This window comes from Sapajus apella, unplaced genomic scaffold (genome assembly GCF_009761245.1).
Source record: "Sapajus apella isolate SASKATOON/1434 unplaced genomic scaffold, GSC_monkey_1.0 scaffold15, whole genome shotgun sequence".
Lineage (NCBI taxonomy): Eukaryota > Metazoa > Chordata > Mammalia > Primates > Cebidae > Sapajus > Sapajus apella.
Window position 1 is genome coordinate 31,009,051 of NW_022436955.1, and position 22,338 is coordinate 31,031,388.

The 22,338-nt window shown below is 55.1% G+C and overlaps 2 protein-coding genes and 2 pseudogenes across 6 annotated transcripts in view; 1 reads left to right on the forward strand and 3 right to left on the reverse strand.

Annotated features, from left to right (window-relative positions):
* The window catches only part of JPH3 (junctophilin 3), a 109,343-nt gene extending 106,399 nt beyond the window's left edge, over positions 1 to 2,944 (forward strand). The window contains exon 5 of the mRNA XM_032284630.1: positions 1,445 to 2,944. Coding sequence (XP_032140521.1) covers positions 1,445 to 1,525 — 81 coding nt within the window. The 3' untranslated portion in view covers positions 1,526 to 2,944. The remainder of the gene's footprint in view (positions 1 to 1,444) is intronic.
* LOC116555743 lies at positions 2,934 to 6,687 on the reverse strand (annotated as a pseudogene).
* Positions 2,934 to 22,338, reverse strand: part of KLHDC4 (kelch domain containing 4) — a 55,924-nt gene continuing 36,519 nt past the window's right edge. Inside the window, exons 4-9 of one of the 5 annotated variants that reach the window (XM_032284636.1) lie at positions 17,567 to 17,642; positions 14,616 to 14,824; positions 12,699 to 13,101; positions 11,484 to 11,603; positions 9,903 to 10,204; positions 2,934 to 9,301 (exon numbers count right to left, since the gene is read on the reverse strand). In XM_032284636.1, coding sequence (XP_032140527.1) covers positions 11,485 to 11,603; positions 12,699 to 13,101; positions 14,616 to 14,824; positions 17,567 to 17,642 — 807 coding nt within the window. In that variant the 3' untranslated portion in view covers positions 2,934 to 9,301; positions 9,903 to 10,204; position 11,484. Of the gene's footprint in view, positions 10,205 to 10,585; positions 10,787 to 11,117; positions 11,226 to 11,483; positions 11,604 to 12,698; positions 13,102 to 14,615; positions 14,825 to 17,566; positions 17,643 to 22,338 lie in introns of those variants that run through there. The other 4 variants (XM_032284634.1, XM_032284635.1, XM_032284632.1 and 1 more) reach the window with 4 other exon arrangements.
* Positions 18,615 to 21,176, reverse strand: LOC116555818 (annotated as a pseudogene).

Below are 22,338 nucleotides of genomic sequence, written 5' to 3' on the forward strand. Positions count from 1 at the left end.
CTGCTGTGGTGGGGGGGACATGTTTCAGGCTCCCCTCATTGGCTCCTTGCTGCAGGCTGGAACAGGCCTTGCCTGAGGCCACAGGCTCTATTCAGTCTGCAACAGACAACCCCGTCAGGTCTTTGAAATTTGACCACAAAAGGGCCCCAGACTTGGGGGCTTAAAGGAGTCCACCAAAAAGCACTCTGGTAACGGGGAGAGGGTGAGAGCAGCCAGCGCTGTGGAATGTGCGTCCTGCGACCTTCCGAAGACCTGGTCTGTCTGTAGTGCACCACAGCTGGACCTCTCTGTACTAGGAAGTGGGGGGCTCAGTGTGCTGGGTAGAAGTGGGCTCTGAGCAGCCTCCTGCCTCAGGCAGGTGCCCACACAGCCCCTTTCCCCAGTGGGGTCCACCTCTCCTTCCAGGACGCTGTGAGAGGCAGAGCTTGGTGATGGGGGTCCAGCACAAGTGTCCTCTGGAAGCAGACCCTGGGCAAGACTGGAGGGGGTGTCCCCCACCATTCCTGGGCTGGGGCCACCTTCTAGGAGGTGCTATTCCCTGTATCTGCAGGGTGGCCCCCATGCCTGCCCTTCCAGAGGACAGCAGCTTCCAGCAGCCTTTCCCAACCTCCATCCCCGAGGGGCCCTGCTGTCCCTCACCCCTGCCTCGTGTGAGCAGCACAGTGGGGAGTAGGCTGCAAGAATCACTGCAGAAGGGCACCCTAGGAACAGGCTCCAGTGGGAGATGCGCGTCTTACCTGGCCCTGGCAAGGACGCGGCAGGTGGCAGCTCAGTCTGAATGCCCAGGCTATGCTGCTGAAGGGGGAGCCTGGCACTTGGGGCTCTTGCAGAGGCTGAGGACTCGTGAGCAAAAGCACTCGGGGACCGTGGTCCAAGTCAGAGGCAGCTTGCAATTGGACACAGCCGACCAGAGCCAGGTGACAGGAGGGGAGCTGTGTTGAGAAAGGTATACTGACAGGCCTGTGGGAGACCTGAATTCCACGGCCACTCTGCTGGGCCACATGTGACACTGGCTATGGCAGCCGCGAGGGCACTTCTGAGATTCTGATCACAATGCCCGAGGTCCCAGTTCCACAGAGCAGGAGAAACCTGCTGCCTGGCACAAATGCAGCCGGCACTGAGACGCTGGCTTACAGGGAGGCCTGGGTGGTTCTCTCTAAGGGGCCCCGCCCAGGAAGAGCTCGTGCTCAGGTCTCAGGGCTGCCAGGGAATTCCAAGACCAGCAACCTCAGGCTTACAGGCAGGAAAGGCTTCTCTCCCCAGTCTGCACTCGAGGGACTCGGGTTCTGGTGTACCTTTGGGGTCCAACCATTTCTAAAACTCTCACTTAGACCTTCCCCCTCCTGGGTCCGCTAGTTTGGTGAAGAGAAGTGGGTGGGAGGTGTGGTGGTCCAGGCAGAGCCCCCGCGGCTGTCGCTCACCTCTTCCCCTCGCTCTCTTCCAGGGCTCAGCTCCTATCCTGGTGGTCATGGTGATCTTACTCAACATCGGAGTCGCCATTCTGTTTATTAACTTTTTCATCTGATGAGATTGTCGCGGCAGCAAAAATAGAAAAACGGTAGGAAAAGGGGACATCAAAAGCAACACCACAAGCAGGGAAAGACCGCAACTCGGACAGCCCAGCGACTTCCAAGTCCTCTCACAGAAGAACCACATGATTGGGTATCACTCACAGTTTGCCTTTTTTTCTGGGTAATGTCTTTTGGATTTTAGCCAAAATTCTTTGCTTGTATAACACTCTGCTGTGTGGCATGGCAGAAGGAGGCCAGCACGCAGCCCCTCCAGCTCCAGGTGGAAAGAGATTCCAGCACATCTGTGGTAACAAAGGATGTCATCCTCGTGGTCACATGTCCCAGCTTGGGTGTGGATGGAGGGCAGCCCCCTGAGCACCTAGCTCCCATCGACGAGAGTGGATTCGCTGCTTCCTCTTTCTAGAACAGATGGGTGACAAGTACGGGTGGGAGGCGTGGGGCAGGTGGCCCACCACTGTAGGCAGTAGCCTGGCCTTTCTCTGAGATCTGTGCTGTACAACGAGGAGGGGGAGGGACCTGCTGCCTCCTCCCCAAGACACGGATGCAGGCCCTTCCCTCTTCTCGGCACTGCCCCCCGGCCTTCCGTGAGAAGCCGACTCCCCACACTGAGTTTTATAAAGCAGAGCCCTTTTCTTCTGCTGCCCATTCGCTGTGGGCCCCATTTGGCTGTTCCCCCACCAGACCCCAGGGAAGCCAGGCCCACTGCGATCCCGGAAGCCAAGGGGCTGTGCCCTGGAGTCGGCCTCGTGCCAGGGCTCTGGGTGTGCGCTTGGCGTGTGGGGTGGACGCATGGGCTTCCGTGTCCCCAGCAGTGAGGGCCCTCCAGGACGCCTTCTCCCCTGGTTACTGACCTCCACGGGTTTTCACATCTTTGTACTGTGCCTGCCTCAACTTCCCCAACAGATATGCATATTCTTTCCAGATGCCTCAGTGCTACACCAGAGCGGGCCTGGTCCCAGGACAGGAATGCGGTTCCACCCAGTGGCTTGAGACTTCCTGAGAAACTGTAGCATATCCAACACCTCCCCAAAAATGTACAATGTAACTTGTTTCGGTCCAAAGCAGGTTCCTTATGTTTCTGCCTTCCCCGCCAGGGTCACTCCATCACCCACACAAAGGAACAAGGTTTGCCAAGATGTCCGAGTGCCCCGTGGCCTTGGCTCTCATGTGCATGGATGTGCCTGAGGGGTCCGGGCACGGCCACACATGGGGCCCTGTGCCTGGGGGGGCGCTGCAGGGGCTCCCCGTCTGGCCGTCCTGGGGCCACAGCCCGCCTTCTGGACTCTGCCTTGCTTTGCTTATGTTGAGCTGTTTCTCTGCTGCCTTTCCAGCAGACTTCTTTACTACACTGCACTGGATTGCTATATTTTTAACCAGAAATAAACTAAAGATTAGAGCATGTTCCAGTTAAATTCAGTTTTACTGTTTTCCGTTACACATTCACTCCCCGGTTCCTTCTGGCAGTCTGGTGTGGGGGGCACAGGAGAGGGAGGGAGAGCTGGAGGTCATACATTTCTGATCGTGTTGCTTTCTAAAGGGATGTGACTTCTTTTTGTACATCTTACTTTTCTGATTTTTTAAATACCAAGTGGTTGCTGCAGACCTAAAGTGAACCAAATAAAGATTCCTGCTCTTTGCAGCTCTAAGAATCACCCCCGCTGGGAGATGTGTTTTGTAATTGTCTGCAACTCTTTGCAAAGATCACAGGCTGCTTTAGTATGTTCCAGTAACTGCATGACACACAAAGGTACCTGTGAGCAGAATACATGTTCACATGAGACGCGCACGGAAGCAGGGGTCTCTGAGTGAAGCCTTGCGGATCCAGGCCTAGGGGCCGTCATCTGCTGCTGTGCATAACCTAGAAAATGAAGCCAAGGCCCGACCCCTTGCCTTCCAGCAGCAAAGGCAGAGGCGAGAGCCACTCCTCCATGAATTACAGGAAGATTCAACCAGGCTAAAATGCACCTGGTCAGAGAGAATCCAATCTGTAATTCGTTTCCAAACCGGGTGATCAAGAAGGCTGCTTTCCCACCTGTCTGGAGCCTTGGCCTTCCTTGACGGGCACACAGTCCTTCCACACGGGCGCAGGGCTGTGTGCTTCCCTCCACACAGTTGGGCACCGCAGTGTGTGCCAGGCTGGCTGCTGCTGCATGGACAGTCTGACAAGTTTTCATTCATCCCAGAGCAGACTGCTCAGAGCCATTTTCCTCCCCTACAGCTTCTTCCAAGCTTTACCTGTACAACCCAGAGGCCAGGAGAAAGTAGCATCCCCTGGAGACAGCAGCGTGGTCTGGGTGTGGGGGTGGTGGACTGCCATGGGCCAGGCTGGCATCTCCCTATCCTTGCCACCCTGTGGACAGGTCCACCTCTAGCCCAGGAGCAGATCAGGACTCCAGCCGTGCCCTGGAAGAGCTGGAGAAGACCCTCTGCCCAGGGCCTCTGGTGACCCTGTGTGTGCCCATGGCTGTCCAGTTCTCCTTACCAGTCTCTGCACCGTGGGTGGATCAGTGCCTTCTGAAGCTCAGGAATCCACAGAATGTGCCTGGCTAATTTCGGGCACCTGAGACATTGCCCATGCTTTCGGATCTAGGACCATCAGGTCACAGGATTCCCGGAGACACAGATGAGGCATGCAGTGCCTGAGCCAAGCTCACTGACAAGGGGGACGGAGGTGACGTGGAGAAGCAGGGCAGGTGCGAAGACAGAGTGTGCAGCTCCCCGTCCTCTGCAGTGCAAGCACACCGCGCAGGCAGGGCCTCTCCTGTGGCATCCCAGCGGGGCTGGAAGATACACACTGTCGAACAGCGGGCCCTCCCCTGCGTGCACTCAACTCACTCCCTGTGAGGCCGCAAGCCAGGCCATGGGTCAGAGGTCCACAGGGCGTCCACAGTCCAGGAGCAACCACACTTGCTCCTTTTCAAGAACCACACGGCCACCCCGCCTCACTGACAGCCATCAGTCACCCCAGAGTACTGCAGACCTAAAGGGAGAGCCTGAGCAAAAACCCAAGTGTTTCCGTTGGTCATGTTTTTTCAGTTCAGGATTTTGGTTGTCCTTTACTACTTCCCTGGGAAGTTTTATCACCAGCTGGACCCATGGGAGTGAAGAGGCCTCGGGGCCTATGGCGGCCCCGGCCCCCAAGCTGCTGGCGCTCCTGGGCTGTGTCAGGGAGGCACATCCAAGACCTCTCCCCCAGCGTCTTCATGGGACGGTGCAGATTCCACCCTCACGTGTGCAGTAAGTCGAGCTCATGCTCAGTTTCTTGGATCCTAAGTCTGCTCCGACTGTTGTTGCCTTTGGTCTTGGAGACTTGGCATCAAGGTGCCTATTAGATGCTTGGACATCACCTTCCATAGCTGCAGGTGCCATGACGGCGTCTCCCTTCAGCCGGCCGACAGTGCCTCGCACAGCACGCTTGAGGTCATCAGGACACTGCCCTCCCGCGGCGCCTTTAGCCTCGCCCGGGCCAGGGTCTACCCTCTGGCCCAGGCTCAGGCCCAGAGCCCCAATTCCAGGTGAGGCAGAGGGAGGAGGTTAGAGGGCAAAGGGATTCAGCTTGGGCACCTGTTTTAGCTTCTCTGGTGCCCAGGCCATGTGTCAGGCAAGGCAGTCGGTAAGCAGAAACTCAGGAAGCGATCGTTCCCAAGTGCCAAGAAGGTTGCTGGCCCAGCCTTCAAACAGGCAAGGAGAAGTGCAGCTGCCTTTTTTAAAAGAAAACAAGCCACTCTGTATTTTAACGATGCGTCCCATGCCTAGAAAATGAACTATGGAACGCACGCCGGGGCGGGGCGAGTGCTGGAGAGGGACAGAACCAGGGTCCAGGGCAAACCGGGAAGCGCTTTCTGACCAGTAGAGGCAAGGGCCGGCACCTGGCGCTGGCTGCAGAGTGACAGTCAACACCACTAGAGCAGAGGACCTCAGCCACCCTGCTCAGCAACAGGGTGGCAGGATGCTCAGAAATAGGAAAAACCACGCTCTGAAGTGAAATGCTCCTCCCAGACTGCGGCCTACCCATTAGGAACACATGCTTTTTAAGTCTGTTTCTTCATGAACCCAAAGTAGAAGGGCCTGAGCTGTGAATGCGGCCACGACATTCTGTGCCAACTAATTCCCAAGCCTGGGAGATGCAAGCAGCCCCGTGATGGGGACATGTCATGCGGGAGCTCACTCCATGTGCGTCTGGGTGCCAGGCCCAGGCGGCCGGGTTTCTGCGGTTGGCAGAGCAAGCCAGGCAACAACCTCACACCCCTACCTCACAGCCACTCATCGGCCTCGTCCACTCCTGGCATTTGGGATAAACATCCTCTCTCGGACACACTCTTCTCGTGTGCCTAGGCCACCTGCTCAGGCCCACACTGCCTGCCTGTCTGCCATCCTTCCTTCCTGCCTTGACTGTGCCTCAGCTGCACCCACCACTACTTGTTAACAGCTGCCATCCACACTGAGGAAGCCTCTTCGAGCCCAGGGAGTGGCTGAGGTGGGGCTCTGCTGTGCACCTGCTCCCTGGGGCCCTCCCAGCAGTGGCTGGTGGGCGTTCTGCTCTGCCCTTCTTGGTCATGTTCCAGGGCCTGCAAGGAAGCTCAGCCCAGTAGCCAAGGGGCTCCTTGCAGACGTTAACACTGGGTCTGGTCCCTTGCAGAGAATAATGCCGGGTCTGGCCCAACGACCCGAGGCTACCGTGAGAACTTCTGACCCCTAAGATCAGAACAGTCTTCCGGTCCCAGAGCTTCCTGCACGATTGTGTGTGGAACCGACCAGGAGATTCCACCGGAGCTGGGTTCAACCATTACCACCAATGGCCTCTCAGACCAAAGGCTGCCACCCCTGACCTCTACAGCCAACTCCTCCTCCACAGAAGCTCTGCCAGGCACCGAGGAGGGCCAGTCTGCTGGGGGCTCCCAGGCCCTGGGTCAGGCTGAGAGAGGAAGAAGGGTGTGAGGATGCAGGGGCAGGGGGGGTGAGCCTTGCAGGGCAGTGTCTGGCCCATCCTGCACCCCCACACTGGGAACCCCCAGCTTTCTCACATGGGCATCTGGGGAGCCAGGGTCCCTAAGTGCAGCCACATCAGAGCAGACTTCCTCATGCAGCACCTTCCTGGGGGCATCCACAGCCTCCTTGGGGGCTGGCCCTCTGCTGATGCCATCCCCTCGTGGACGCAGCGCGGGCCTCTCTAGCTGGACTCTGCTCACCTGAACCATCTGCTGTTTCCACGGAAATCCCATCCCCAGAGCCCAGCAGACATCAAAGCTGCAGGGGCTTCCGGGCTAGGGGAAGCACCGGGAGGGCGCACCCTCGCTCACCCTCACCCCAGCTGCGGAAGCCTCACCCTGCTGCCAACACCTCTACAGGAACTGGGACCTACAACGGGGTTAACCCACATTTTCTTCCAAGTCTGCCCCGGCACATGTCAGCTGTCTGCTACCACCGTGCACAGTCATTCTGTGCAGTGACAAAACTTTTCTTACTGACGAAGTGGTTTAAAAAGTTACCTCAGCCTTTTTTCTTTGCTTTTAGCTGGAAAGAGCTTGGATACTTACAAAATGGAAATCAAATAATTTTCCTAAATGAATGTAACAGTTTAAATCATACTGTTAGGAAAGCAAGAAACGCTGTCAACAGTGAAGAAAAATTTTGTTCCTTGTAGTAATAAGCAACGTCTGACACTTTGGAATGCCTGTCGCGTCTCATGACAAACCCGCGTCTTTACCGGCAGTTCTTCCACTGCAGAGCTGCGTGGCAGCCGTGAAGACAGAGCTGGGCTGCGCGTGGAGGCTCTCCTGGCTTCTGAGTAGGAAACGCGTGGTGAGCACGAATCTCGAGAGTCCTGCGGTGTCCGGGTCTGCACACACGGGGTCTTGTGCGGCTGGCTCACCCACGGTGGCCAGAGCATGCCTCCCCCAGCCCCAGATCCTCACTCGGGAGCTACGGTGTCTGCAGGCAGCGTGGGACCAGGGCTTGTCACAGCCTGTCAGTGAATGGAGGACACAAAAATAACCGGAGAGGCAGGCTCTGCCCTCGGGGAGCGCACAGGCGACTTTTTAAAATGCAAGCGTTCATGTAATTAAATGTCTCCATTTCCGTCTCTCAGGAAGCGGTTATTCGATCTCCTCCTCCCCAGCCAGAGCTCTGTAAACCTGCACCTCTCACGCCTCAGTGATGCCTCTGAGTCCTGCCTCTATGGGTGGCTCCCCTGGGTAGCCTACAACCAGTTGGGGCTTGGAAGGGCTCTGGGGGTTCAGACAAGGAAAACGAGGGGCGTGAGCTGGGCTTGGGGAAGCTGGGTCACTGTGGTACCTGCATGACCCTTGGCCGTGACCGTACATCGGCTTCCAGCAGGGACTGCTTGTGTGCCTCGGGACACCACTGTCAGCAGGGTCCCAGTGACCCAGTGTGGCCAGGCCCCAGATGGCACTGCTGCAGCTCTTGTCAAAGAGAAATGAAGGTGACGGCAACACGTGCCAGGAGCCACGTGGGTTACGAAAACAAGACTGGCCTCCAGGGCCCACGGCCTCCAAACAACACTCTAACTGCCCAGGAGAGCAGCGGTTATTAACAAGTTCCTTCTACGCACAGAGGAAGGCAGGCTGAGGCTGTGTTCACCACAGCTAGAGCTCGGCCCCTTCTCCATCCCCCAGACCTTCCAGGGGAAGGCAGAGCGCTCCCTGATGAAAGCACATGGCACCACCTTCTCACTGCAACACCCGAGGGCCACATCCAGTGCAGTGTCTCACTTGGTTACCTGAATGTCAGGTGGAAGGTGGCTCCTGAGGGCACCCTCCAGCTCCCATGCAAAGTCCTGGAAGGGGTCTCTCTCACCAAAGGCATCTTGGCATTTGGTCCCTCAGTGACTTTGTAACTGTCACCTAGCCAATGACATCCTGCTGATACCAACTCAATTTAAAAAAATCAGATGTCAAACTGCAATCAACACTGCTCTCATCTAAAAACAAACACAAAGTAACTGCCTGACAAGGATTTCCAGGTTCAACGGGTGGTTCCCTTGATGATCATTCCATCCAACACCCTCCCCCCACTTCCCCTACCAACCACCAAGAAAGCCACCACTTGTGGCCAATTCCTCCAGTTCATCCTCACACAGAGCATGGCTTAAGTGGGAAGCAGGGAGAATGGAGAACAAGACAGTTCATACCTAACATCCCACAAAGCTCTGTGAGGAGCCGTGGCCCTGCTGCCAAGTGAACTGGCCAGACTCCTCACCTTGCACGTCTGCCCACCCTCCAGGGAGGGGTCCGGGGGCTGTGTGGGAGGGCTGGAGCTGAGCAAAAGGCTTCCTAACAGCCAGCAGCTCACCACACCAAGGAACCAGGCGACAAGGCAGCACCGAGGATGGCGTGTCCCCGAGGCGCTGCGCCAGCAGCTCCTGGGACACAGAGGCCCTGGGCTTTTGTGCCGGCCGCTCACGCCCTATGGCGGCTATCTGGACACCGAGTGGTTCGGTTCCGTAAAACTGGGCTCCAGCAGACAGGACAGAACACAGGCCCTTGGGGCAAGCACAGCTCTGCAGAGGAGTCCACCATTCTGCGTGCTGTTCCATGTCCCCCACAGTTCCCCATTTAAGGTGCGCTGTCAGTGTTTGAATGACGGCCACGGCAGCCACTCCGTGCTGCGCGCTTGTCTGTCTTACCCCCATTGGTTCTGATCAGCATCTTTCATTCAAACTAGATCTTCAGCAATAAAAACAAAATACTTTCTGTACCAGACAGTGTACCACAAGTTTCTTCCTCTTGGCTTGTCATTTTTCTTTCAACCTGGTTGATTCAAAAGCATGTTTCCTTGGAATCCCACCTAATTAGTGACAGGCTCCTCTGGAAGAAAAACAGTCTCTACTAACAGACAACTGCATGGAAGCCACCAAGATCTTTCCATTCCTTCCTCCAAAAGCAGGAGGGAAGGAAGAACCAGCCACACAACGGGGTCCATCTTCTGGATGAGGAGCCGAGGAGCCTGGGCGGGCCTAGGCAGAGGTGTGGGGACGCAGACCCAGCCGCCTGGGCTCCGGCTTCTCAGCCCTGCCCAAGCACCTCCCAAGCCGCTCAGCGGAGTGTGTGAAGCACCCTGATGCCCAGCACTCAAGACAGAATGCCCAACTGGCTGCCAAAGCCTCACAACACAAACCCAAGCTGCAGCCCTCAGGGCAGACGGGGAGGGCCAGCGCCTGCAGCCTCACCCTGGCCGCACTGCCACCCACGTCTGGACGCAGCGGACAGGTGTCCCAACCAGGCAGCAGGCAGTGCCCAGAGCCTTCCCCTTTCTCATCAGCTTTCCCATCAAGTGAGAATGGAAGTCTCAAGTGAGGTCACACCCATGGCAGTGGGCGGGGCCCTCAGGGCCAGTTTGAGTGCCACCTACCCATGCTTCCGGAACACCTGGCTGACCAGGGAGCTCAGTATGTGCCCCTGCTGGGGAAGAGCGGGCCAAGTGCCTGAGATGATCCTCAGAAGCGATAATTCTGAAGCTGCTGCCCCAAGGTGACCTGGGTGTTGCTGGGCCCACCTGGAGCGTGAGGACAGAGTGGCTGAGGGAGCACGGAGGTGCTCGCAGGTGCCCACCGTCCAGTCAGCTTCTAGCCCTCTCCCAGGGGCACTCCCACCTGCCCAGTGCTGGCTCCACCAGGAGGGGAGTCTCCTCACCACCCTTGTTTTCGATCCCACCTAAGAAATGGGACGACACTGGTTATGTCAACCCCATCATAGAAAACTAAAGACCCTATATTCCCACTATGGAAAATTTAAGATACACAAAACACTGCACCAGGTGTGGTTTCAATGCTCACCTTTTGATCCCAATTATGCAAATCAGAATTGGCCTTCAGTCTCGGACGGTAGCACGCCTCGGTCGGGGGTGAGCGCACCACAGCCTTCAGGGGAAAGGGGGCCGCAGCTCTGGAGCCAAGAGGAGCTGGATGGTGGCAGCTGTGTGGGGACGGTGGGAGCCCTTGCCCTCCGGACTCCCTTCCTGTCATTTTGCAAATGCCAACCCTAAGCCCAGTGGGGACAGGGACAGGGATGGCCCCACACTGCCCCCTGAAAGACCGTGCAATGGCTGGGGAGCCCCCAGGAGTGAGGCTGCGCTGCACCTGAGGAGCCTCCTGCCATGAGACCTGCGAGGAGCAAGCCGGCAGCGCTTCACACAGACCAGAACCGGGAGGCTGTGCCCTGGCCACAGCTACGTCCGAGTTTCTGGGCGTCAAAGGAAGATCTGGGCATGAGGATGCACAGGCAGCAGGGGCTCTTCTGGTTTCACAAGGGGAAAGGCCCAGGAAGCACAGCACATTCCAGGGTTTCCAGTGCAGAAACCTACTTCCCGAGGGCCCCTCATGTCCATGGTTCCACCCTCCGGTGCGGGGCAGCCTTGCCCTAGGCCCAGCCCTGACCCCAGGAGGACTGTGGCGTGCCCAGGCCGCACAGAAGACAACCTTCTCGGTGGTCTCGTTTCAGGTCCACTTTATTTTACACAGCACACAGGCTGCTGAGGGAATCCACCTGCACCGCACTTGGTTTAACTTGCGGCCCAGCAGGGCATGAGAGACTAACTCACGGGAGCACGTTTACACCCCTTCAGCACCTTCTCCTCCTGTTCGTCAGGGCACAGGATGCCGAGAGCGTCACCCAACACGGCTGGGTCCTGAGCGGACGCTGGCACAGCACTCTCCAGGCGCCCCGGGCAGGGGCTCTTCAGATGCGCAAGGAGGAAAGACAGACACACATTCAATCACAGGGGAGGCCTGTGTAGGAGTTTAGAGAAACAGACCACAGGAGCGGCGCTCACTACCAAGCTGCCCAAATTACTCCAGGCACCACAGCGTTTAAGAATTTAAGCTTGCCTCACAACATCTACAGAACAAAGCTGAATTCTACTAGAAATCCAATCAACATGAAAAGCCTCTCACCAACACCTGGCAGCCGCCACCGGTGAGCCCAGGCCTCTCACCTCAGTCCTCCGCGCTGCTCTCCTCTGCACTGTCCTCGTCCCCACATCCACCCTCGGCGCCCTCAACCTCCTCCTCACTGTCCTCTTCCGAGTCCGTCTCCTCCAGCCACTCTTGAGTTTCTTCAAAAGCAGAATGAACACATAGATGTCAGCACAGCCTGGGCAGACCAGGGGAGCTGTGGGATGGTGGTGGCCACTTCCTGGGGAGATGCCATGTTCTTAAGAAGTCGGCTGGGTGCAGTGGCTCATGCCTGCAATCCCAGCACTTTGGGAGGCTGAGGTGGGCAGATCATGAGGTCTGGCGTTCAAGACCAGCCTGACCAACAATGGTCAAATCCCATCTCTACTAAAAAAAAAAAAAAAAAAAAAGAAAAAAATTAGCCAAGTATGGTGGCATGCATCTGTAATCCCAGCCACACAAGAGGCTGAGGCAGAATTGCTTGAACCCAGAAGGCAGAGGTTGGAGTGAGCCAAGATCGCGCCACTGCACTATAGCTGGGTAGTAAGAGTGAGACTCCCTCTCAAAAAAAAGAAAAGAAGAAGAACCATAATGTGAAATCAAACTCCTCGTCCCCAACTACCTTCAGCTCCATAAAGAAAACAGAATGTGTTCCTCTGGGCCTTAGGGCAGAGATGCAAGACGGCAAGCATGCGAAACCACCCCCAGAATGGAGCGGCTGGCCAAGCAGGCCTCCTGCCACCCTCCCCCCGGCTCACAGGGCTCTTAGAAAGAGCAAGCATCCTGCACCAATGGTTCGCGCCACTCCCCAGATTTCTGGATTTTGCTTTAGTTTTAGTCTCAGATCTTTAACAACGCCATGGTGGCTTGAGCCCAGCAGCCGTTGGGGGAAAAAATGAGGATGTGAGACTCAGCAGCAGAGGGACCCTGGGTCAGGCAATGAGGCCAGAGGTGCAGACCCAGGGCCTAGGGGCCCAGCGCAGACGGCCACCCACAAACGAGCACGCTGTGGACGACAGAGCAGCAGACGCCCTGTGCCGCCAGAACCACAGCCCCCGTCAGCACCCGGGATGAAGGAGAGATGTGCCCAGGGTCGGCCCCCCTTTCTACCACAGGGTCCCATTCTCACGTCGCTCTGACCGTGGAGGCAGGAACACAGGCCCGGCGAGGTGCATCAGCACAGGCTGCCTCTGGGCAGCTTACACGACTGTGGGCTCTGGCTCCCATGCACAGAGGCACTAAGCCCCCTGGTTTACCTGGGTCCATCTCCACCAAGGCCTTCCATGCCTCCATCCTGTGCAGGTCCAGGCAGTGCAGGTCGCTGAGGGTGACCTGGCGGTCTCCGGCCTCAAACATGCCCCCGTAGACGTAGAGCACCCCGTGCTTCACAGCCAGCATGGCGTTGGAGCGTGGACATGGTCCGGGCACGGGGCCGTCGGCCTCCTCGGAGCTGTCTTCATCCGCAGACTGGGGCTGCCCCACTGAGCCTGGGGCGGCCAGCACCTGCTTAATGGTGACCACGGTCCCATCCTCAGCCACCACCTCCTTGACTACCTCCACGGGCCCTTGGGCGCTGGCTCTCCCACACGCCTGCTTGCTGACACCTTCGGGCTCCTCTTTTCTGCCCCGCCTACGTTTTTTCTTCTCGGACTTGGGTCCCTATTAACAGACCGAGGGAACAGAGAGGCAGCAGCTTCAGTGAGGCAGGGGTTGGTCCTGCTACACCCACAAGGCCAAGCAAGGGTTTGCAGTAACTGCCCAGAAGCATGGAGAGTAGGTGACTCTGGATGCAGGCACTTAGGGCCGCAGGGGCACGCTCCTATCTCCCACTGGCCTCACCATCCACTATGGGGCTGAAGGAGGAAACCCCCCTTCGCGTGTCCTCACTGAGGGGCGGCCCCGCACCTCCACTGAAAGGTGGACATGCTTACCAGACCCCAGACTCAGTGCACCGGCTCTCAGGCTCCGACGCTCATCCCGGGAATACTCAATCCACCCACAGTGCTGGCTCCCAGAAGGGCTAGGGAAGTCAGGCTGAGGGGCTTCCTCCCCTTTCCCAAGCAAGACGGATGGTGGGATCCACAACCCCAGCAAACAAGCTGTAAATGAACTACAGACGGCGAGCCAGAGAGGGGCCCTTCCTCACCAAATGTGTCTAAAGCAGAGCTCTCACGTCAGGCTGCCTGCTGCAGGACACCTGTCCGTCCCTCTTCGTCCCACTTCCCTGGCTGTGTTGCAGGGGTCAGTCTGGACCCTTCCATCACAAAATGCTGCCAACTCATGAGACGACATCTGCCAGGTCACCTCCAAATTTTCCAAGGATCACTACCTCTAGATCAACCCAGAGTCAGCTTCAGACTTCTAAGATCCACTTTGTATCTGGACAGTGCAACAATGACTTTCAAAAGGGAAAGCTCTGAGGTCCTCAGTCATCCTGGGGAATGTCAAGGGCCCTGAGATCACAGTCTGAGAACCGTGACACTAATTCTTCCACTGGGGCCAACAAGCTCTCTGAAAAGCCACACAGAAACCTGTGCAGACTCTGGAGGGACTCCTCCGAAAACTGGGAAACCGAAGCGGACTTTAGGTCCAGAAACAAACCCTCGTGTTTCCCCAATTTCCAGCCCAGGTGCCACCACATGTCAAGAGCAGCCCCAGGAGCTTGCCACCAATAGGGACCAGCCCTCCTCAGCCACAGCCCTTTCTGGGTCCGGCTGACCTGGTCCACTCAGAGACCCTGAGGCCAAGTGGGGGGCCCACTTCTGGGGCTGTCACTCACTGTCTGCCTGTGCTTGGCTCAGGTAGACAGTAAAGATGGTACCAGGAAAGCAGGGACGTTCCAGCGCAGTAACAACACAAGCTGGTCTGCACCAGAACCTCCTGCAAACTCCCCTCACACAGAGGACCGGGGAGGTCCCAGGCACCTCCGCCCAGGGCAAGTAACTCCCGAGACAGAAGCACCACCAGCATCCAGGATGGGCTCAAGGGACCGTGACCAAGGGCTCCCAAGCCCAGTCGCCCAGGACACAGGCAGAGACAGGAACTCCCACCCCTCCTGAGAGGTCATGCGCTTTGGAGCCCCGACACCCGAAGGTACAGGAGGGAGGCAAGGAGGGCAGGGACCCGAGTTAGGGCTGTGTACGACGGCACATGCTACTCAGAGGCTGCCCTACCTTCAGCTGTCCCGCAAACCACCGGTTCCTGGTGGCGTCATAGAAGTACAGATCGTTGAAGAACTCTCCCTCCAGGTTCTCCTCCTCTTCCTCATCACAGACACCCCCGAAGAACAGGGTCTGGTGATTGGGGGCCGTGGCCACAGAAAAGCCAGACCGTGGAGTGGGCTTGACCCCTGAAGGGTTAATCCGAGTCCACACCCACTTGTCTGTCAAAAGAAAACAAGCAAACGGAATAAAAACAGAAGAAAAGAGACAGGCCAGGACACGCCCAGGAACCCAGGTGTCCCCGGAAACGGAGTAAATGAAAACTGTCAAACTTCTGGCATAAACTCTGCTCCCTCTGCAGCATCACCATTCCAACCCCATCGAGTTCCCCCCTTCTCCTTAAGAGTGCTGGCAGTCAAGAGCTTTCCACGCCCCTGGCACCTCTACCTATGCAGCCGCTTCGAGCCGCAGAGGAAAGGCAGGGATAAGGCGGAAGCGGCACACGAACTAGACTGGCACAGCAGAGGTAATTCCCGGGGAGGCCGCGCTGCACGAGGACCCTCCATCCAGGGCTGCGAGGCCTCCACCGGCCCTGCGTAGGCCCGCGGTTGGCCAGCTCTACTTTAGGAGGGCTCCGCTTCACACTCTTTCTCGGCACGTGCCTATGCAACATGCCAGCCCTCAAACGTAGCTCAATGTGAGGTGCAGGAAATGTCTTCCCACTTCTAAGAGAAAGAACAGAGATTTTTTCTTTCCTCTAATGAACATTAAAAAAAAAAAAAAAAAAAAAAAAAATCAGAAGCAGCAAAGGGCCGCATTCCTCATGGTGCGAGCCATCAACCATCCATGCCCAGTGCAGGTGCGGCTCTGGGGCCACCCACCTCATTCCCGCCCGCACCGCCTGTGTTAATAGGGCAGACCACCAGAACTCGCCACACCGTCAGGCCAGGATCCTCTCCAGTTACAGAATCCCACACATGCAATATGCACAGCTCCTCCCACAACGCTTTCCTCCTTGGGGGTGAGGAGCTGGGCACACTGGCTCCGGGCCGCCCTAACTAGAATGAAGTCCAGCGTCCAGGTTCAAGCTCACTGTGGTATGAGCTGGGAAAGTGACTGAAAGAACGAGTCCTCATCAGCCAGGGGTGCAGTAAAGCAGGGCCATGAGAGAAGCACCTGGGCCTTTTGACAGGCAAGTGGGTGTGGACTCAGACTAACCCTTCGGGTACTTCTGAGGCCTCAGCCTGAGGAATTTTAGTGCAAGAAAGGGGTACAGACACTTTGCACAACAGTCCCCTCTCCCAGGGACGGTGAAGAACTTGCCACGGGTCACAAAGGCAGACCTGTCCTAGGCACTAGGTCTCCTGGGTCTAGCCCAGCCCTATGGTCCCAACCCACAGCCTCTCGTGAGAGAGCTGTCCCCCAGCTTCCTAAGGGCATTGGGGACACCACACTCCATGGCAAACACTCTCAACCCATGCCTCCTGGCATCACTCCCTTGCTCTGGAGCAGGAACAAATGCCATTTCTCCCTTTATTTATTTATTTATTTATTAACGATGGGGTTTCTCCATGATGGCCAGGCTGGTCTTGAACTCCTGCTCTCAGGTGATCCACCCACCTCGGCCTCCCAAAGTGCTAGGATTACAGGCATAAGCCACTGCACCCGGCTATTTGTTCATTTTTGCGACTAGGTCTCACTCTCTCATACAGGCTGGAGTGCAGTAGCACGATCTCAGCTCACTGCAGCCTCCATCTCCCAGGCTCAAGCAATCCTCCCACCTCAGCCTCCTGAGTACCTGCAACTACAGGCACACGCCAGCACACCTGGTTGATTTTTTTTTTTTTTTTTTTTTTAAAGAGATGGTGTCTCACTATGTTGCTCAGGCTGGTCTCAAACTCTTGGCCTCATGCAATCCTCCTACCTCAGGCTCCTGAAGATTACAGGTATGAGCCACTGCACCCAGCCAGTAACAAACACAATTATTTTTGTCAAAGTCAAGGAATTAATGATTGAAAAGTAGCAGCCCACTCCCATCCCCCTCTGGCTCCACACATGTGCGGCTTCTCCCCCACCTTGAGAGGTCTGTGAGAACACACGGAAGCAGCCAGTGGCAGGAAAGGTGGTCACCAGTTCATCTCAATGCAGGAACCCACACCAAGGAATACAGAGCGTGTCGCACATGGAAGGTGTTGAATAGCTGACATATCCTGGGCCCTGCTGGTGCCAGAGCCATGCAAAGAGCTGTCCCCTGAGTCACCCCATGTCATCCTTTTAAGAAGTCCCAGAGAATGATTATCGTTTCCCTGTACGAAAATTTTGATCCTTAGACCCAAGTTTAGCTAAAAGCTCTTAGAAATCTAGGCATTCGACAGCACCCTGAATTCAGTAACTCCTACTGCACAGAGGACACAGCTGTCCTCGAAGGCTGTCATTTTGATGGCCAACGGCAGTCTCCGTGACCATTTCCAAAGGTCTGTGGATGAGCAATGCTGGCCAGCCCCACACCCCATCTACTGGGCGGCTGCCCACAACCACCCAAGGGCAAGCGCGTCTCCACAGTGCCAGGCAGCCCCTGTGACTCCTGTGGCTTGTACTCAAGGCCCAGGACGGCTGTCCTGGAGAGTCTGAGACCCTTGTGGGGCCCGTCAGGAAGTGCTGAGGAACACCATGCTCACTGTGCCACAGAGGGCTGTCCACAGGGTATCGCACCCATGCAGCGGAGTCAGCCCATCATCAATGTTCCCAGAGGTGACCGCCCAGCAGGCATTCCTGTGTCTGCAGACACCAGGATTATGGAGCCTGTCCCGCCCACCCCACCTACAAAAGGACCATCTTGGCGGGCCCTCCGCTCTAGGCTGGTGCAGGGGCTCAGCACCAGCCCCATATCCATGGGTGTCTCACTATGCTGAGGCTTGGGCTTTGCCTCCCACCACAGGCGGACCAGCCAGTCCCCGCCCTACCTTCTCTTCCGTCCTCTGGCTTCAGCAGGAACATGTCTGAGTGCCGCGTGCCTTTGTCCACGTCCTTCTTGACTCTCTGCAAAGGAAAGGAGCTATGTGAGAACCGGGGACATCTACAGTGACTGCTCACAGCCGCCCACGCTGCGGGCGCATTTCAGACGGAAGGGACTGGAGGACTTTCCCGCAGACCACCCTAAGCTCCGAAGTGTGTCTGCAGCGTGCTCAGTGCTGCTGCCACCTGACAGACAGGCGTCATCCCTAAGACTGGGTCCATCTGAAGGGGCCCCTTTCCAACGGCCGTGATCACAGTACACTAGCGTGCTCGTCAGAGCGCACACAGCTTCCACGCAGCCTGGGGCCTCTAATACACTAGACAGCCATTCTTCATTCCTGGCTCCGGCAGTCTCAGTTCTCACCACCTTTCAAATAACACGATTCAGGCTTTGGGACAGAAATCAAGTTACTACTGTGGGCAGAAAGCAGCCACTGCCCACTTAAAGACTTCTCTAAGCTTCGAGAACAACAAAGTCCATGTCCCTTAACCCTTAGTCTTCTGCCTCAAGTAAGCGTCAGCACCCCAGCCTGACCAGGCACACCACTCCCAAACACACATGCCCTATGTCCTGGCGCCACAACCCTTACCTGTGACCTACGGTGGTGAGGGAGATGCCCAGCAAAACACGTGCCCTGGGTGGAAGGACCCAGTCCGTTTCCATCTCATCTTTGTATTTGTCTGCACTTTAATTCTGTTTTTTTTAAAACAATCTGTAAGTTTTACTACCTAAGGATTTTCACTCAAAGAAAAATGCACAGTAACACCAAGCTTGCAGGATGGCGAGTTAACAGAGACATTTTCTTACTGGAAACTTATCCAGCTTCAGTACCATTTCTGGATGAAGCATCAAGTTACTATGGCACATTTTTAAGATTGGTCGAGCAGTGTTTCCTCTAACTTTAATTCCTCCCTTTCATTTAAAGTATTAGCAACAGCATCACTCCGTGAATCGTCTACAATGCCCTCATGTACTCCATTTGACCCTCCTCAGTATTAAGCTGTGCCCTGGGTGTGCTCAAACAGGTCATTTCCCGGGGACTGACGAGTACTCCGCAGCTCCGCCTGCCTTCTCTCCAAGGCCAGTTGTTTATCTCAATTCTTTGTTGTTGCTCTTCTGTTAGACTTTTACTTGACTCAGAATCGAACACCTCAGTTTCAGATGAGTTTGTCAGAAAGGGATCTCATTCAGTAGCAGTTACATTACGTTCATTACTTTCTACAACTTCATCACTGCTGCTAACAAATCTTCATGTAAAATAGGAAGATGAAGCCAAATTCGTTTTAAACAGGTCTAAACTTCCTTTTTACTTCCCAGGTATTCAACTCTGTCAATCAAACCCTCAAGCTGCAGTTTAGGGAGCAGTCTCTGTGCATAGTGCTCCGTGTGTCTGAGGAGCGTCTTCAGGTCTTCAGCCTTATGACCTTCACCTTTGAAGTTTGCCCTATCAAACACATGCCTCAAGGCTGGAAGTCCCCTCAGCATCCAGCCTGGGTGTATTTCTGTCAGCTGTTCTCTCCAGAGGTGCAGGCACAGGTGCTCCACTTCCTGACTCTTCATCAGGCTCAGCTCCTTCACCATCTTGTCTCTCCAGAGAGGCTGGAGGTGGGAAAGGAGGAAAAATCTCATCTTCTACATGCTCATAATCTGGTACGTCAATCATGCCCTTCTCCTCTGGTTCTAGCATCTTTTCCTCTCATGCAGAAAACCTAATTCTCTATTTCTAATACACTATAAGTTTCATGTTTACAGAAAATCGAGACGATAGTACCAAGAGCTCCCACAGGTCTACACCAGTGTCCCCCTGGCACCAACACCTTCCTCTCCTTGGTGCCCTCGTGACAGCTCAGGAACCGGCACTGACCTGTTCCTGTGACTGCAGCCCACGCTTCATTCAGAGCCCCCAGTGCTCCTCAGATCCTCCTGGCCCGCCATCCCACCCAGGGTCCTAGAGGCCGTTTCATCCTCTCACCTCCTCAGGTTCCTCTGGGCCGTGAACTTCTCCAGCTCCCCTTTCTTCTGAGGACCATGAAAGCAGTGTGGACAGCTCGGGTGTTATAGAGTGCCCCTCTGTTGGGACTGTCTGCTCTCTTTCTCATGATTAGACTGGGGTTATGAATTATCAGGACGACCCCAGGGATGAAGTGCCCGTCTCATCAAGTCCCATCAAGGGTCCACACCATCAACAGGACTCATCGCAGTAGACATTGACCTTGACCGTCTGGCTGAGGTCGTGTCTGACAGCTTCTCTTGGGCATGCTCTATGGACTCACAGATACTGACACAGACTTTGGTCATGCTTATGCAGTCGCAAGGGTATTGACAGACTTCGGATATGCTCTACGTTTCGTGGATACTGATGTTTCATGGCTATTGACGTAGACTTCAGCCATACTCTGTGGTCCCCTGGGTACTGATGAAGACTTCCGGTACGCTCTATGTCTTGTGAATATCGGCGCAGACTTTGGGGATGCCTGGCCTCATGGACACTGACGTAGACTTCTGGTTCGCTCTATGTCTCACAGATATTGACACAGACTCTGGGTACACACTGTGGTCTTGTGGATATTGATGTAGACTTTGGGTATGCTCCATGTCGCATATAAGGAGCTGAGCCTGATGAAGAGTCAGGAAGTGGAGCACCTGTGCCTGCACCTCCGCAGAGAACAGCTGACAGGAATACACCCAGGCTGGATGCTGAGGGGACTTCCAGCCTTGAGGCATGTGTTTGATAGGGCAAACTTCAAAGGTAAAGGTCACGAGGCTTAAGACTTGAAGATGCTCATCAGACACACGGAGCACTGGGCACAGAGACTGCTCCCTAAACTGCAGTTTGAGGATTTTATTGACAGAGTTGAATACCTGGATATTGGTGTAGACTTCAGGTGCACTCTGTCTCATGGATACTGACAAAGACTTTGGTTCGCTCTGTCTCTCACAGATATTGACACAGACTTCTGGTTCACTCTGTCTCGTAGATACTGACAGACTTTGGGTACACGCTATCGTCTTGTGGATACTGATGTAGACTGGGTATGCTCCATGTCTCGTGGATACTGACCAAGACTTCAGGTACACTCTATGTCTCACACATACTGACAGACTTCTGGTACACTCTGTCTCGTAGTATTGACAGACTTTGGGTACACGCTATGGTCTCGTGGATATTGATGCAGACTTTGGATACACTCCTTTCTCGTGGATGCTGATACAGAGGAGAGATCGGCTATGCTGTCATCAGCCATCTTTGTTGCTCGGGTTCTTCCATAACGCAGAGCTGCCACTCAGAGGCTTTATGGCTGCTCCTGAGTCCCGGTGACTTGCACCTTCTTTGTGGGTTTCTTTAAGCACTTTCTTAGGCTCTGGCACCATAAGATGCTCAACTCTTCCTGTATACCTTTGCCCAGCCCTAAAATTAGCCCTTTCTCCAGGAAGTCCTGGTTCCCTTTGATGGAGAATACCATTGAAAACCAACATTCGTTGTAATCCCAGGACTGTGAGAGGCCAAGGTGGGCAGACTGCTTGAGTTCAGGAGTTCAAGACCAGCCTGGGCAATGGCAAAAACCCATCTCTACCAAAAACTACGAAAATCAGCCAGACATGGTGGCATGCCACTGCAGTCCCAGCTACTCCCAAGGCTGAGGTGGGAGGACCACTTGAGCCTGTAAGGCAGAGGCTACAGTGAGCCAGGACTGTGCCACTGTACTCCAGCCCGGGTGACAGAGCGAGACCTTGCCTCAACTTTAAAAACTAAAGAAAGAGACCAAGATTTGGACACTGGATGTGTACACTGCTGCTGGGAGTACTGTTTCTAGGCCCTCTCATCCGGTAGAGCAAGGAAATATTTGTTTACAGTTCGTTTTCTTATAGCTAGTATGTACTGTATTTACTATAATGGAAGAAAAACATTTTCCTTTTGAAACATGAAAATGATCCACTGTCCACACAGACTCTCGATTTCCACCTGGGCCTGAGTGTCCTAAAACTAAGAAGGCTCCACATTAGCCATACGGAGAGCGACCTCAATCTCAGGAAGTGAAAACTGGGTGTGGGTCTCTTTTATTCTCCTTCTGGAAACACCTGTGGAATTCAAGTGATGCACTTTCTACACATTACAGACAGCAATTGAGACTAGTCTCTTTTTGTAGCGGGTTGATAGAAAATGGCTGTCATTTCTATGCCTGCTTTTCCAAACCTGAAGGCCTAGCATTACTGGGAACTGAACTGAAACCCAGAGACTTCATCAGCTGGGGGGACGAGGAAGGAGTTCAACGACATCTCTGTGTGTCATCAGACACTTAAATCATTGCTCAGCTTCAGCAGGTCTCTGTCTCCTTGTAGTACCCTGCACCTGTCTATGTTAACTGTCTTGTTTTTCTGACAGCAACATTTTCTTCTTAGAACTAACAGGCTATGGGGGAATCTTTTTTTTTTTTTTTTTTTTTTTTTATATAGGGTCTTGTTCTGTTGCCAGGCTTGAGCGCAGTGGTGCAATCTTGGCTCACTGCAACCTCTGCCTCCTGGGTTAAAGTGATTCTTTGGCCTCAGCCTCCCAAGTAGCTGGGACCACAGGCATGTGCCACCATGCCCAGCTAATTTTTTGTATTTTCAGTAGAGATGGGGTTTCACCATGTTGGCCAGGATGGTCGCGATCTCTTCACCTCGTGATCCGCCCACCTTGGCTTCCCAAAGTGCTGGGATTACAAGCGTGAGCCACCG